This window comes from Ambystoma mexicanum, chromosome 4p, assembly GCF_040938575.1.
Source record: "Ambystoma mexicanum isolate Mex_15411 chromosome 4p, UKY_AmexF1_1, whole genome shotgun sequence".
Classification (NCBI taxonomy): domain Eukaryota; kingdom Metazoa; phylum Chordata; class Amphibia; order Caudata; family Ambystomatidae; genus Ambystoma; species Ambystoma mexicanum.
Window position 1 is genome coordinate 1,164,769,452 of NC_090927.1, and position 15,327 is coordinate 1,164,784,778.

Below are 15,327 nucleotides of genomic sequence, written 5' to 3' on the forward strand. Positions count from 1 at the left end.
CTAGAACACAGCATGGGTGCAGCTGAGACTAGAACACAGCATGGGTGCAGCTGAGACTAGAACACAGCATGGGTCCAGCTGAAACTAGAACACAGCATGGGTGCAGCTGAGACTAGAGCACAGCATGGGTCCAGCTGAGACTAGAACACAGCATGGGTGCAGCTGAGACTAGAACACAGCATGGGTGCAGCTGAGACTGGAACACAGCATGGGTCCAACTGAGACTAGAACAAAGCATGGGTGCAGCTGAGACTGGAACACAGCATGGGTCCAGCTGAGACTAGAACACAGCATGGGTGCAGTTGAGACTAGAACACAGCATGGACTAGAACACAGCATGGGTTCAGCTGATACTAGAAAACAGCATAGGTTCAGCTGAGACTAGAACACAGCATGGGTGCAGCTGAGACTAGAACACAGCATGGGTGCAGCTGAGACTAGAACACAGCATGGGTCCAGCTGAGACTAGAACACAGCATGGGTGCAGCTGAGACTAGAACACAGCATGGGTGCAGCTGAGACTAGAACACAGCATGGGTCCAGCTGAGACTAGAACACAGCATGGGTGCAGCTGGGACTAGAACACAGCATGGGTCCAGCTGAGACTAGAACACAGCATGGGTGCAGCTGAGACTAGAACACAGCCTGGGTCCAGCTGAGACTAGAACACAGCATGGGTGCAGCTGAGACAAGAACACAGCATGGATTAGAACACAGCATGGGTGCAGCTGAGACTAGGAAACAGCATAGGTTCAGCTGAGACTAGAACACAGAATGGGTGCAGCTGAGGCTAGAACACAGCATGGGTGCAGCTGAGACTAGAACACAGCATGGGTGCAGCTGAAACTAGAACACAGCATGGGTGCAGCTGAGACTAGAGCACAGCATGGGTCCAGCTGAGACTAGAACACAGCATGGGTGCAGCTGAGAGTAGAACACAGCATGGGTGCAGCTGAGACTGGAACACAGCATGGGTCCAACTGAGACTAGAACAAAGCATGGGTGCAGCTGAGACTGGAACACAGCATGGGTCCAGCTGAGACTAGAACACAGCATGGGTGCAGCTGAGACTAGAACACAGCATGGACTAGAACACAGCATGGGTTCAGCTGATACTAGAAAACAGCATAGGTTCAGCTGAGACTAGAACACAGCATGGGTGCAGCTGAGACTAGAACACAGCATGGGTGCAGCTGTGACTAGAACACAGCATGGGTGCAGCTGAGACTAGAACACAGCATGGGTCCAGCTGAAACTAGAACACAGCATGGGTGCAGCTGAGACTAGAGCACAGCATGGGTCCAGCTGAGACTAGAACACAGCATGGGTGCAGCTGAGACTAGAACACAGCATGGGTGCAGCTGAGACTGGAACACAGCATGGGTCCAACTGAGACTAGAACACAGCATGGGTGCATCTGAGACTGGAACACAGCATGGGTCCAGCTGAGACTAGAACACAGCATGGGTGCAGCTGAGACTAGAACACAGCATGGACTAGAACACAGCATGGGTTCAGCTGAGACTAGAAAACAGCATAGGTTCAGCTGAGACTAGAACACAGCATGGGTGCAGCTGAGACTAGAACACAGCATGGGTGTAGCTGAGACTAGAACACAGCATGGGTGCAGCAGCGGCTAGTACACAGCATGGGTGCAGCTATGAAAAAGCGCCTCTAAAATTCATCTAATTTCAGGAAAGCCTGTCAGTCTAGGCGCAAAGGCGTCACTTAAGAATATTGCGAGTAACTCTAAAAACACAATATAAAAAGATGTTTTTATTAGGAGCTGTTATGAATCCAGGCCACAGCGGGAGCGCCTCTGCGCCGTATGACTCAGCAGAAACGATTGCTATTAAACATCTGTTTACTAACAGCCTGCCAAAGAGGCGATCCATGACTGAGCATCTCACGGGAACATTTGCATTGGGAATCCTACGGATAAGGTCCACTTAGAAACAAAGGTAATTAGATTCATCTAAAAAAAAAAAAAAAACTTGTTCTACTCACAAGAATCAAAATAAAGAGTTGCAAAGGAAAGATACAAAAGCATCTCCTGGGTGTAGGAGTGCAGCCATTGGCCGGAAGCCACTGCTGCAGAACAGGAAGCTGGTGATATATGTAGCATGCAGCAAACCTATCTCCAAGGAAGATTACTTTCCCCATCAAGTATAGTGTTTGACATGTTGAGCCTCATTTTAAATGAAGCAGCGTGTTAAATGGAGGTGTAAAAGCGGGGCGCAATGCTTTTGCATTCCCGTTTGACGTGCCGCCTCATTTGGGAGCACTGAGGAGACGGATTAGGGGTCCGGAGCGGAGATAAGATCTCTGCTGCGCAGTTCCCTCTCTGTCTTATGAGTGCGCCTCGTTATACACCTGGATGACATTTTCATGCAGACGTACAATGAATGGATTTCTATGGAATCCACCTCGGTTCTGCACGTGGTCAAGACGAGATGATTCCATAAGGAATCCTTTTGTACACACCGCCAGCAAGGCGTACTTGCAGGCAGTGTTCACCTTTCCTTCCCAAGACTTGGAGTGGAAAAGGGAAGGTGTAAAAGCGAGTTTGCTTTGCGTTTGATCTTTTCTCGTCTACTCCGCCTCGTGGACTTTTGCGGGGGACACCACAGCATGTAGGTGCTAACATTGGCGCCCCCTGCATGCAGTCTATGATTTTTTAGTAAATGATTGATTCAAAACCTTCTTGCCCTCACCTTTTTGCTTTGCCTTCACTTTTTGGTTGAGGTATTTTCCCACTTTGTGGTTTACATGGACTATTCTGTTCACCCAGGCCCCTCTCTGTACACCTTGCCCTTTAAGGCGTTCCTCAGTGTTCAATATGTTGTTGTCAATGCTATTCAGAAAGATGTTAATGGGAAAGGAGTTTCTCATAAGAGATTTTCACATGATCCACACGGGACGATAGTTTCAGCAACAGAGAAGAGCCGCTAAGGGTTTTGGTCGCAGTTGGGATGAAGGCAGCATTGTAGCCATGGACCCCTCTGCCCAGAGATGGTAAAAGCATTGGCTGGAAAAGGAGTCTGCAACCTGCGGCTCTCTAGATGTTTTGGGCTACGACCCCATGAGCTCACATCATTTACTTTGCTAATCAGGGCTGAATGCCCCTTCGTTTTGCCATATTAAGCCCTAACTTAATGAATTCTGACTCCACACTTGAAGAAGCCCCATGAAGTGGAGGGGTGTCAACAAATTATTTGCCAACTATACAAACAAAATGCAGCACTTCTCCAAGAATTCACTGTCTTGGCACAGCCTAGTCTGTATAAAGAACGTAGGACTTTCCATGTCCCAAGGCAGTTTGCCAAGGGAATAGACTGATTATGGTTTATGGCAAAGATTTTTTTTTCAGGACATTTAATAGTTTCACATCAACTAGGACTTGCCCCGCCCATTGATTCAATTTTTGCGCTTTAAAAAGATGCTTGAGGGGAAAATCATTAGTCTTGTATTTATTACCTTTTAACAGTAACACATATTTCTATGAAATACACATATGTCATTTTTCTGGGTTCACCCCCTAAGTTGTTGTGAAATATTTACACTTTAGAACGGTGAATCCTAATTTGAAAGGTTTCAACTTTTATCTACTTCATTACACTGGGCCTTGTGAAGCTGTTGGATTTCATTTCCATTAAAAAGTTGCCTTAACAGCTGAACAGCAGCATGTTGAGCTCCTGGTACAGATCTACCTTTGCAATTGCCTCCATAGGGTTTCACACATGAAAGGATTCCAATAGATGCCAGGAACCCAACAGTACACAGGAGCATTGGCAACATTTTCATGAAACTGTGCCCACAACTCACTTTGATCATGTTGCACACACAATATATGCCATCACTGCCACTGTAAACAAATGTCATAAAGCACTCCCCTCCCACCAAACAAAAATGCCCACATGATATACCTTGATGTCATTGAAGTGTGTAGTAGTGGATCAAGGATTTCAAAGAGGGTCCTGTGATATTTCAAGAGGGGAACTGGAGAGGAGGGGAGGGGGTCTGTGTTCTAAATCTAAGGAGTTTGTTTGCCTGAATGGCACACTTTGGTGCATTTTAACAACACCCTATATCTAGTTGATAATATATTTTGTAAATATACCTTTGCCAGCCGTTCCTGACATACAGGCACACCCAAGCATCCACCCAGAGAACATATTGTGTTATGGAGCGGCAGCTTCCCTGTGTGAATATGTGGGGCACTCTGGCCCCGGCATCCCACCAGCCACACACAGATGACTGTTTTGGCCTTGCTGCCGTGGTGGCTGCAGACCCAAAAGAACACCATCCGATGGCACCTGTTTCCTCCTTGGATGCACACTGAGGGCTGTTGCAGTCAGTCCTGTCCCTGGCAATGTCAGTTTACCAGAATGCTGATGCTTGGACAGCATCCCTTGCCCCCCCCACCCACCCCGAATGGCAGGTAGCCTGAATAGTCATGGGTGTTGACACGGTGGTCTTTCTTATCTGCTGGCCAATCAGAAATCCATTCTCTATGTAAACACGAAATTATGGGCAAATGGTGTCTCTAAAGGATGTTGGCACAGACAATAAACAAATGGCCTTAATTATAGACTGTCCATGGTACATAGATATGGTTGGTTACCCTAAGTGTGATCCATAAGGCTGCAAGCTTGAGACGGGGAAAGAAGACGTGAGCTCCGCGTATGCACTCTGAGTCGCCGAGTAATTATGAGTGGACGGCTTCCTCTAAGGTGGGCAGTGCTCTCAGGGCCTGCAGATCTGGAAGCTGTGGGAGGGATGATTTCCGGTTCCACCGGCACGCGGCAGGTGGAAGTGATCAGCTCATGGAGATACTCCTTGCCCTCTTCATCCACGTGACCACTGGGCAGGATTAAGTGCAGTGACGCAATGCCATTGAGCTAATCTGGGTCCAACCCACTCACCCCCGAAATGGGAGTTGAGGGGCGGGGCTTCCACACTTTTTTGTTATGCAGAGAGGGGAGGGAAGCCTTTCTTGAAACTTGCAGCTTTCAGGGCTTTCCCCACCGTTCTGCTTAACAAAAAGCAAGTGCGCACCTCAGCCCCCTCCCCTCGGATGTGAAAGAACGGTATTACCCGAATTGTTCATTTACAATTGTTCGAATGAACAATTGACCGTTTTTAAAGGGTCACAATTGACCCTTTCACAAACAATTGACCAAATATATATATATATATATATATATATATATATATATATATATATATATATATATATATATATATATATATATATAGGGTTTTGGGGGGTTGCTTTGGGTGGGGGGTTGCAGGGGGTTTCCCCCCGCATATATGTTACAATTGACCTTCACAATTCGGTCAATTGTGAAAAAGTCAATTGTAATTCGAGCAATTGTAACTCAAACAATTTGTATACAACCGAAAGAACACATGACACGTTATATGTTCGCTCGCATCCGCGGGGAGAGGGTTGCTGATGTGCGCACTTGCTTTTTGTTAAGCAGAAAGTGGGGGGGGGGTGGGGAGGAGTCTTTCCTGAAACTGGTGGCGTTAGTTTTACTGTGTTCGTGTAGAAAAATGGATTTGCACAAACGCAGCAGAACTTCAAAAGCTGCTATCTTCAGGGAAGACTTCTGTCACTTCTCTGCCTGACAGAAATCAAATGCACACATCAGCCTCTCCCCACAGATTCGAGACAACATATAACAACGTATGTGCCCTTTTACATCAGAGGGGAAGCATTGTTGTATGTCAGCTCAATATGTATGCATGCATGTGTGCAACGAGTGTGTATATGCATTATGTAAGGTGTGTGTGAAGGAGTGCATGAGGAAGGGGGACTGGGTGCTCGCGTGAATGAGCGTGTGTGCAGTGAATCGGGGTGCAAGTGAATGGTTTTTTTAAATGACTGAGTGAATGTTGTGTAAATGTATGTGTGTGTGCGCACGCTCTTATGTGCAATGCTGGGCCGAGGAGCTGATTTTGGTGGGTAGAGAGTAGGAGTAGGAGGGATGGGTGGGAGAGGGAAGGGTCGTGGCACACTGTACTACCGGATGGACCACTGGTGGTTGCTTTTTAGCAACTTAATGTGTAGGTTATCTTTAAATCCAATCACTTGGTTACCCGCACTGGCATATTACACTAACGTGGGCCCTACGCCGGACAACCCCTGGGTTTGAATACAGGGGGCCGATCCTCCAGTTTGGGGCCTTGCCTATCACCAGTCAACCCCGCCCAAAATGTAGGTTTTGCTGCACCACCAATGAGGTGGGTGAACTTTTGGGCATTTCCGGCAGCTTGTGCTTGTTTGATTCTTTAGAATCGGCCCCACAGCCCACAAGGTGTGTGGTTCTTTGTTGTTACCCCCGCCGTTCTGCCGCGTGTTTAACAGCGCGCTCCAAAAATGATCTTAAGCACATCTATCAATATTGATGTTGCATTTCTTTCAAACAACGCAGCTCTCAGAGGGTCCTAATTGCTTTACAAGGCATCACTGACATGCTAGTGTTCCCTACTCATTTACAACTTAAGCCTGGACCCGCTAACTTGCCAAAGGAACCCCAGCTACAGGTCCTTTCCTCGCACACTGGTAGGTGCTCACGCTGAAGCCCCGCACAGGGCTTCGGGTGAAACATGCACGATGCCAACCAGCACACAGGGACTGAGGCCCAATGGACATGTACGTTTTGCACAGGTGCAGGTTGGCCCTCACTCCAAGGAGCAGCAAAACTATTCACAGAGTCAAGGCTAAAGTCGAGGGTACACGCGGGTGGATGGAGTCCCCCACTTTTTTCAGAAGTCCCCCCACTTTTTTCTGAGTTCACCTTGATATGCTAATTTCTGTTGACACCACATTCAATTGGTATGTGAAGAAGTCTCCCCTCCTCTTTTTTTGGGACTTGACCCCTGGTTATTGTAGCAGGAGACATTCTCCTATGAGGTGGTGTGCACTGAACAGTACTGAGTCCATATTAGACCAGATTACAGGCACCAGGAATGATGGGGTCTGAGGTGCCACTGCTTCATTGGGACAGCACCAGACAGCAAAATGTGCAGTTCACTTTTACATATTTACACTTTGAGCCGCGGGCGCAGAGTGATTGTCCTAGAATCACACGTGTTTGTCACTTGCTGAGCTGGAATGATATCCCCTGCCAAGTGTCTTTCGTGATTGCTGATTAAGCCACCAAAGCGCTAACATAATTGGGAGTGGGCTGAGTGGGCTGTGTCTGTTTGCGCGCGCAGATAAGTGCAATGCATTTACCCGCCATGCCTACTCACATGCATGCACGCATTTGGGTCTACTCCCTTCCAGTTTCAGTACTGCGGAATTCACAGGCCAAGTGCAGTCTAAAATGGCCCACTATACTTCACGCTTTGACAAAGAGACAACAATACATCTCACGCCAATACAAGCGATAACAATAATTAAAAGTACAGAATACAAAACTGAAGCACAACAAACACTGTTCTGTGAAGCCTTGGACACCTGGGACTCGTTCCATTAAAATGTCAACAGAGGAAGCCAGTTGCAGCTAAGGCGCACGCAGAACTTTCTCCTTTCAGCAAATCACAATGCAAGAAAAAGACAAAAGGAGGGAATCACGAGACCATTAAGGCTAATGTGTGCTCATACACGTTTGACTTTGACTACTATCCCCACCAACAGATCGTGTGCGACTAGGAGCAAAAAAATAACAAGGGTATGAAGATCAAAATACCGCACCATATGTGCCTCCCTGTTTCACCAACAAGTTGCGTAATACCTGCACTCGTCAGTACACAGGGGGCACACAAGAGCATCCGATAACTTTCTGCTGGGCACTATTTCGGGTGAAATAAAGCCTTAATAGAGAAATACGTTTTTAAAACTGGGATCCCTTCCTTCCAAACTTTCTATCAGCTATTGGCATCGTAGCTGGAAAGGTCATGAGCCAGGCTCGGACTGGCCTATAGGGCAATGCCCAAATCAAAAACGCAAAATGCTAGTGTGTTACCAGTTTATTTGGTCAAAGTTGGCCACTTCTTTTGGCCAATGTGGGCCGTTTGATGAGTTCCTTCACCATGCGGCTAGTAGTTTTGACCAGATTTATTGAATAAATATTCTTTACATTGCCCAATTTGCATTACTATTCAAACAGTTTTTCACAAAAGGACTGAATTGCCTGCCATTTGCCACTGTGGACCACTTTTTCACTAGTGCCCGAGACAATCTTATGCCCCACCCCGTCGTGAGCAATGTGCAGCCCACGGCGTCCCTCCGCCTCTATGCTTTGTCTTTGTAAAGTGTCCAGACCCTGCTGTGCGGATTAGATTTTTTTTCTTCGGTTTTTGATATAAACTAGTCAATAATCAACGCGTCTTTAGGAAGGCAATAGCAACACCAGCTGCTGCAAAACCACATCTACGTGTGTTCTCATCGCACCATGTTACCGGCGACTGCCATCCTGCACCGTGCGGGGCGGCCTCCTGCCATCCAGGTCTGTCCTTGCAGGGGTGGACTGGCCTGTATGGAGCTCTGGAGATTTCCTGGTAGGCCTCTGCACCCTGGGCCTCTTTTATTTCCAAAGGTTCTCCTAGGAAAAGGGTTGGGCTTGCTGAAAATGTGTGTTATGGGTCCACTATGAACATTATTTCTTTTGGTTGCCAGTCCACCCCTGTGTCCTTTGTTGACAAAATTCAAAATGTGCCAAAAAAGACAACGCGATAATGGCCACCAACTAGATCACCATTTGGCATCCATCGCTTCGTGGCCTATGCCTTATGCGCAGCTGTGTCCTTTTCATGGGATACAATCACTCAATTAGCCTATCAGCTAAAGGCGCGCTTCCAGCCTAGTCAAGCGATGGCCGATAACTAAGACACATATTGCGCAGCCAGGCTAGCTGCGCAATATTGGAGTCATTCGCATGTTTTAGAGTAGCGCAAAACACTCCTGGTAGGGCTCAACCTGACTTCTGGTACTGCTATAATTGCTTAGATTTCCTATGGCGGAATATTTGCCTGCAGGCTCCCAAATGATCGTGTATTACTTCCTTAGCGTGCAAGACATACCGTTTCTCAGCATAGGCATGCCGCATTGTCGGTGTGTGGGATGCGTCCATCCCTGTGGGTTAGTCTGGGATGCGTCCATCCCTGTGGGTTAGTCTGGGATGCGTCCATCCCTGTGGGTTAGCATTTTCTTCTACTCAGGGAAGGAAAGGCCATTACCACCATCATCAGAGCCGTTCCAGGTGATGCACAGCGAGGGAGAATACTCTTTGGATCTGAAATGCAGATACACTCATGGCCGGCGCAAAATAAGCCAATTCTAGTGACCCTCCCAGGGTGCAACCAGTAGGACTGCACCAGTGGGTGCCACATTGGCCCTAAAGACCAACTCTTGCCCCAATTGCATAGGAGGGTGTCTCTACATAGCAAGTCACCTGAAGTCAAATAGCCTTGGGCAGACTTACCACTACACTGATGCACTATTAAACCATACATGCCAGCATTATCCATTCCACTCAGGAGTCAGTAGTCCGTTGCTGGTTTTACTTCGAATTCTATGACTTGTAGTCCTGGTTTTCGCCATTATAAAGCCAGGACTACAAGTCCCAGAATTCAAAGTTAAAACCAGCACTGGGCTAGTATCTCCTGCAATGAATGGAAAAGTGTGCATGTATGTAACACGGCACCAGCATTTTCCTGCAGAAGTGATGCCCATAGCGAGAGAGAGCGAGAGAAAGAAAGAAAGAGAGAGGGAGTTGGATACAGAGAAAGAGTGGGGGGAGAGAGAGAGCGAGAGGGTGAAGAAGAGAGAATGAAAGAGAGAGAGAAAGAAAGCGACAGAGAGAGAGAGAGAGAGAGAAGGAGAGAGAGAGAGATAGAGAGAGATAGAGAAAGTCACTACATATCTATACTTATTGCTTAAACTCAAAAAGACATGTTTGAGTGCTGAGCCCTAGCCTTCTAAGTGGGTGGGTGAGTGTGCAACTGAGTGGTTGATCCAGTTGGGCCACCACTGGATCCGGCTAGACATCTGGTGCCGGATTTCGGATCCGGCGAGAGTCGGCCCAATCGCCAGCACTGAATACAGACATACGATATGAATGGCGATTTGTGAATGAATGTGGGACACCCTTTTTTGTTTGTTGCCTGGGACTTTTTGTCCCGGTCTGACCGGCCTGTCAAGCTGTTTTGAGTTGGATTTCCAAGGTAATCAATTGGGTTTTGAGTCCTCTCTCGGGTTTCAGTCACCACACTGGGAAGGTGTTTGCACCCACACATGGAGGCGATTTGATATGCAGTCTGCGCTCTAGAAGTCATTGTACTTACTCGCGACGCTGGGAATGAAGATCGGTCTTGGGTCAGGGCTGCAAGTGGAAGGCTATCAGGGGGTAGATTATCATACGTTTGCACCGGTGCAAACAATCGACCAGTGCATTTAGCACCAGTGACCAGATTGCACAGGAGCAAAACAAAATGAGCAAGTCTCGGGAGGATAGCTCAGCGGCAACGTGCTCACCTTGGAAGCAAGACGACACGGAGCAACATAGGTTCGATCCCCAGGTCCGTGCTTAGAAACCTTTGGGTATTAAGCGCGTTATAAATAACATATCATATCAAGTGTATTTAGCACTGTTTGCTGCATAACATCAAAAGAAATGCATTTGCTGTGTTTCTTTTGATGTTATAGAGCAAACATGGTAAGAAAAATAGTGTGCTCACATTTTTAGATGATACGGATTGGGGTAAACTTTGTTTGCTCCAATTCCTATTTTTGTTTTGTTTTTAGAGGTTGTATCTGTGAGGCCCAGCTCGCTGCTCGTGTACATCGTTGATCCCACTTGACAGAACCAGAACAAGGCCCAGAAACAAGTCCTTTCTCTCGGGATTACACAGAATATACTCAAGAATAGCCCTAGCGCAGATCACCAGTGGACGGCGAACAGCAGCCACGTACCCCCACCCACAACTCCGCCTCCCCACCTCATGCTAGGGTTACAGGCGGGCGCCACCATCATGTTATTTCCTGTTATTTAACCAGGAAAACAGGCGCTAAATTATTTTGCTACATTTTTTTTTTTTTGCACAAGGCCTAATTCAGCTATTCTAGCCCCAAGTCCTTCGCCCCTAGTGTAAATTCCAAAACCTAGGTATTTGCAATGTTCCACCCTCCCCTTCGCCCGCCGTCTGTTTTGTTGAGACCACCAACAGGGCTGAGAATGAACTCACTTCACAGCATGCATTCCTTCATTTGGATTAATCTGTTGGTATTGACAACGTGTGCCCTTTTTCAGGCACACACAGGCATGGTACTGCAAACCGCTTCTAAGGGATGCAGAGCAAGGGTTGAGAAAAGGAAAGTTGTATTGCAATGAAAGTGCTCTCTATTAGCACTTTCTATTTTTGGCTAATTTTAAATATTATTTGTGGGCTAATGCCTCCTCACAAAGAACTCAATAGCAAATAAATGGTCAATAGCCCCTCAAGGAATGCAGTCCATTAACCTTAGGCGCGGGTGAAAGGCTGAGTGGGTCCTGGTGGCATTCAAACATTAGAACCTTTTCGAGGTTTTTGCGAAGTGGTATACCATGCATTAAAGACACTTCTTACTGCTTTGTGAAAGCCTGTTTGATTTGAACTTGTGAACTTGTCTTGGGGTGTGCACTCAACCCAGTGACTGATCTGCCTCATCAGATGTGCATGTCGCCTGGATCAGTGGAGTGTTTTTCTCTATTATCCCACTGTTGAAATTGATCACTAAAGCTGACTGGACAGGAGGGGCAGGGGCGCAACAAAACCTACATTTCGGGGGTGGGAGGGTGGCTAACTGGTGATGGAAGGGGCCACTTCAGAAAATGGGTGGGCAAACTTTGAGGCTCCGGCCCCTCTGTTCTACCCCAAAGGTTGTCTAGTGTGGGGCCCAAGCAGCGGTTCAAGTGTACGAAAAGAAGTACTGGAACTATGTTCCCTGCTGGCCTGCACCCACTCCCCACAAACCCCATCACCACGCCCCCTCCCACATACAATACTCCCAAACACTTGCACCTGCTTTTTAAGGGAACGTTCAGTGCAGTGCACTGAAAGTGAAGGTTTCAACTTCTTCCTACACTTTTATTTTAAAACGAAACCATTCCGGAACGGTTTCTTTTTAAAATAAAAATATCAGAGCTGTAAAAGGTAATTTAAAAAAGTAGAGGAGCACCGCTCCCGACCGCCCCCGCTCACTTCGACCACTGGGCCCAAGCACCAAATGGTAGCAGCTCACCATTACACCTAAGAGCGTGCATGCGCGTACACACACACACAATTACACACAATTACACATTCACACACTCATTTAAACATCCCATTCACCTAATTCTCGCTCATTTACATGCACACCTTGGACGGTGGACGGGCAAGTTGTTTTTGTTTAACATTTGCAGCTATCTCTATCACCTCTTCCAGATGTGGTGGCCCTGCTCAGACCTCAGCATGCTAAACCATGGCAACCATTCCTGTCTTAATTGATCGCGTGACGTTGCACTTGGTCCTACAGTAGTCACCCAATGTACTGTTTTGCCAGTGGAGTAAGAATACAGGCTAAAAGCAGTGCTACCCTAATCCCGAAGTAGGCCCATTTACACGTAGTAAGGCTAACGTTACGTCAAGGGTGCACGTAAACAGCGTGCCTAGGTGACGCCGACGTGAGCCAATGGCACTGAAAGTGCTTCGGCAACGCAACCCGATGCCCACCCAGCCGTGCACAAGGAAACAAGGTTGTATTTACCGCGAGTGCCAACATGTAAGCTCTATTTACCATTCTGGAACGTGACGCCATTCTGGAAAGTCCTTACTATCGCACAGCGCGCCCCAATGCACGCAAGCGCCCATTGTGCGTCCGTGTCGTGTGGTGTCAAACAGTAGCGCAGGGGTGAAAGGGAGGACAATATCATAATTCACAGAGCTTTTGAAATTGCTTTTTGACATCAAAAAAAATACTTCTGTGAATTAGGCACGAAGCCTCTTCAAGTAAACCACCAGCGTGACATGTTAACAAAAAAAAATGCTGCACTTTGACCCCAATGTATATAATGTCCTCTGTTCGCGTGCACTCCCCCTCGCACAAGGGCTGGTTACTTTTCAATTTACACAAGTAAGTTTCTGTAATTATTGGATGTGACGTCAGTATAACATTGTGTACCGGAAGGACCCGCACATGTACATTAAACAACTAGTACGCAGAATCTCCGCCAGGTTAACTGCGTGCTAGCTTGTGAAGGCAGATCCGTTTAGTTTAGCACTCCCGCCTGCTCTGCACAATCACGGCTCGTGGCTGCCAACCCGCCTCCCTCCCTCTCTCCCTCGCTGCCGCTACAGAAACGCGGATGAAGAGTTTACCTTTCTTCTGCCTGATCGCCAGCAGAGTAATATTCTTCATGGCTGCCCTCCTCCTAGAATGCGCCGTGCGTCCGCGAGGCTCAGATGTTAGCCCTTCAGCATCCAAACCAAACACGGCCTTTACCAAGGAAACCTGCGGCCAACCAGCGGCATGGTCCGCGGCCCGTTGCCGTGGCAACCCTTCTGTATGTGCGCCCGTCCGCTCTTCCTCTCGTTCCTCCTCCTCTAGCCCCTGGCTCCAAATGAACTGCAGGGCTCCTTAGATGGCTGCTGCCGATTGCCGCGCAATACAATGTGCCGGGAGTTTAACGCTGGAATCACCCCGACAACTCAGGGGGTTCAAGCCCGAGGCAACGCGGACAGGGCATGCTACACAATACCTCCTAGACCGGTAATCAGGGCGAAGGCCACCAGTGGCGAAGCCAAAAGAGTGGGCCAAACAAACATTCCAGGTATAAAATGAATGTAGTTCCTTTTAACCGATGAAAACATCACCACAACCATCTACGTTATTTTCCAAAACGAGGCCTAAGGTAAGGTTTCATGTAATACACGCAGACTTGTAAGAACCAAATGATAACACGGACCAGAATCACCTCAATCTAGTGACTGATCATTTTGGTAGGTAAGGCATGGTGCGATTAAAGGAATTGTCCAGGATCACACATTTTGGTTAAGTGGTGAAGCCGTGATTTGAGCACAGTTTGCAATTTAGGCACATGAACGCATCAATTGCCAGAACCAGTTGTATATCAAGCCACAATTATTTGTCAATACTTTAGCTTTCAAGAACTGAAGTACTATGTTTATTAGATCTGACTTAAAATAAATGAATCATGATAAATTAACCTGAAAATATATTGTTAAAAATCCTCATAGAAACGGCCGTTGGTTCCGGTTTATCATCCATGTTACCTCAAAAGACAGACGTTGGCTGTGCAGTAGAAGTGGCAGTAATCCTGTTGCTGGCAACTTTTTTTTTTACAACAGTACCACACTGGTGATTAGGCCCCTCTATAAGTTAAGGATGACATGTGATGGAGCATTTCAGACTCAAGCTTGCAACAAAGATTGGAGTTTTATGCTTATGCCATGTGAAACGTTTCTTGTGAACTAGAACACATTAAATACAAAAATGGAGAAAAAAAGTGTAAAAATGCAATTTTTTAACAAGAACTACAGCCACACGGCCGATTCGATAGTGATGAGTCAGGTCTATAAGCAAGATGCAGAGCCGAGGAGAACGAGTGGAGGCTGCCTTGAAGATGCTGATTTTATTTATTTGCATTTGTATAGCGCACCTGCAGCCCAGAGGCATCGTGGCGCTTGTTGCATGAAATGTATAAGCATTTTCGGTTGACAAGGTTACATGTGACCGAGAGGTCTCTTAGTTGCAGGTACACAATTAATCATTAGTACATATACATATTTTAGTAGACACAGGGGAGTTGGTAGGTCTGGAAAAGACCCGGGGCTACTCTGATGTCGGAACTGTTGGGACTGGGGGCTAGCTAGTCTTTTGGCTGTAGCCCCTGAGATTCTTTCCGGGGCTACAACCAAAAGATCAGGGGCTATAGCCCCCTTAGCCCCCCCCCTAGCAACGCCCCTGAGTAGACATAAGAAAACAATTGATTGGTATTAGATGAAGAGTTGTGTTCTGATTGCTTTGCGGAAGGCTTGGTGGGACTCAATCATTCTTAGGTTGGGCGGAAGGGCATTCCATTTTGTGGCGGCTATCGTGGGAAAACTGGAGCGGATCCAGTTTTCCCACGATAGCCGCCACACAATGCACTGGCCTTTTCACTTAGTCCTTAAACTGCTGAGGGGTGAGTACCACCGTGTCATGCCCAGAAAAATGGATTTGCCCTGGATAAGGATTTGTGCAATTTTACAACAGGCATGAGTTCCATCTTGTTTTTATTTTATTTATTTATTGTGATTCAGTTCAATGAACTTTACACAAAAACAACTAATATT

At 47.1% G+C, this 15,327-nt stretch overlaps 1 protein-coding gene across 3 annotated transcripts in view; it reads right to left on the reverse strand.

The window, feature by feature from the left end:
* The window catches only part of SYNE1 (spectrin repeat containing nuclear envelope protein 1), a 1,651,720-nt gene that overhangs the window by 1,240,825 nt on the left and 395,568 nt on the right, over window positions 1-15,327 (reverse strand). The window contains exon 1 of one of the 3 annotated variants that reach the window (XM_069606785.1): window positions 13,351-13,451. The exons of the other annotated variants lie outside the window; for them this stretch is intronic. Coding sequence (XP_069462886.1) covers window positions 13,351-13,390 — 40 coding nt within the window. The 5' untranslated portion in view covers window positions 13,391-13,451. Of the gene's footprint in view, window positions 1-13,350; window positions 13,452-15,327 lie in introns of those variants that run through there. 3 annotated transcript variants of the gene reach the window in all.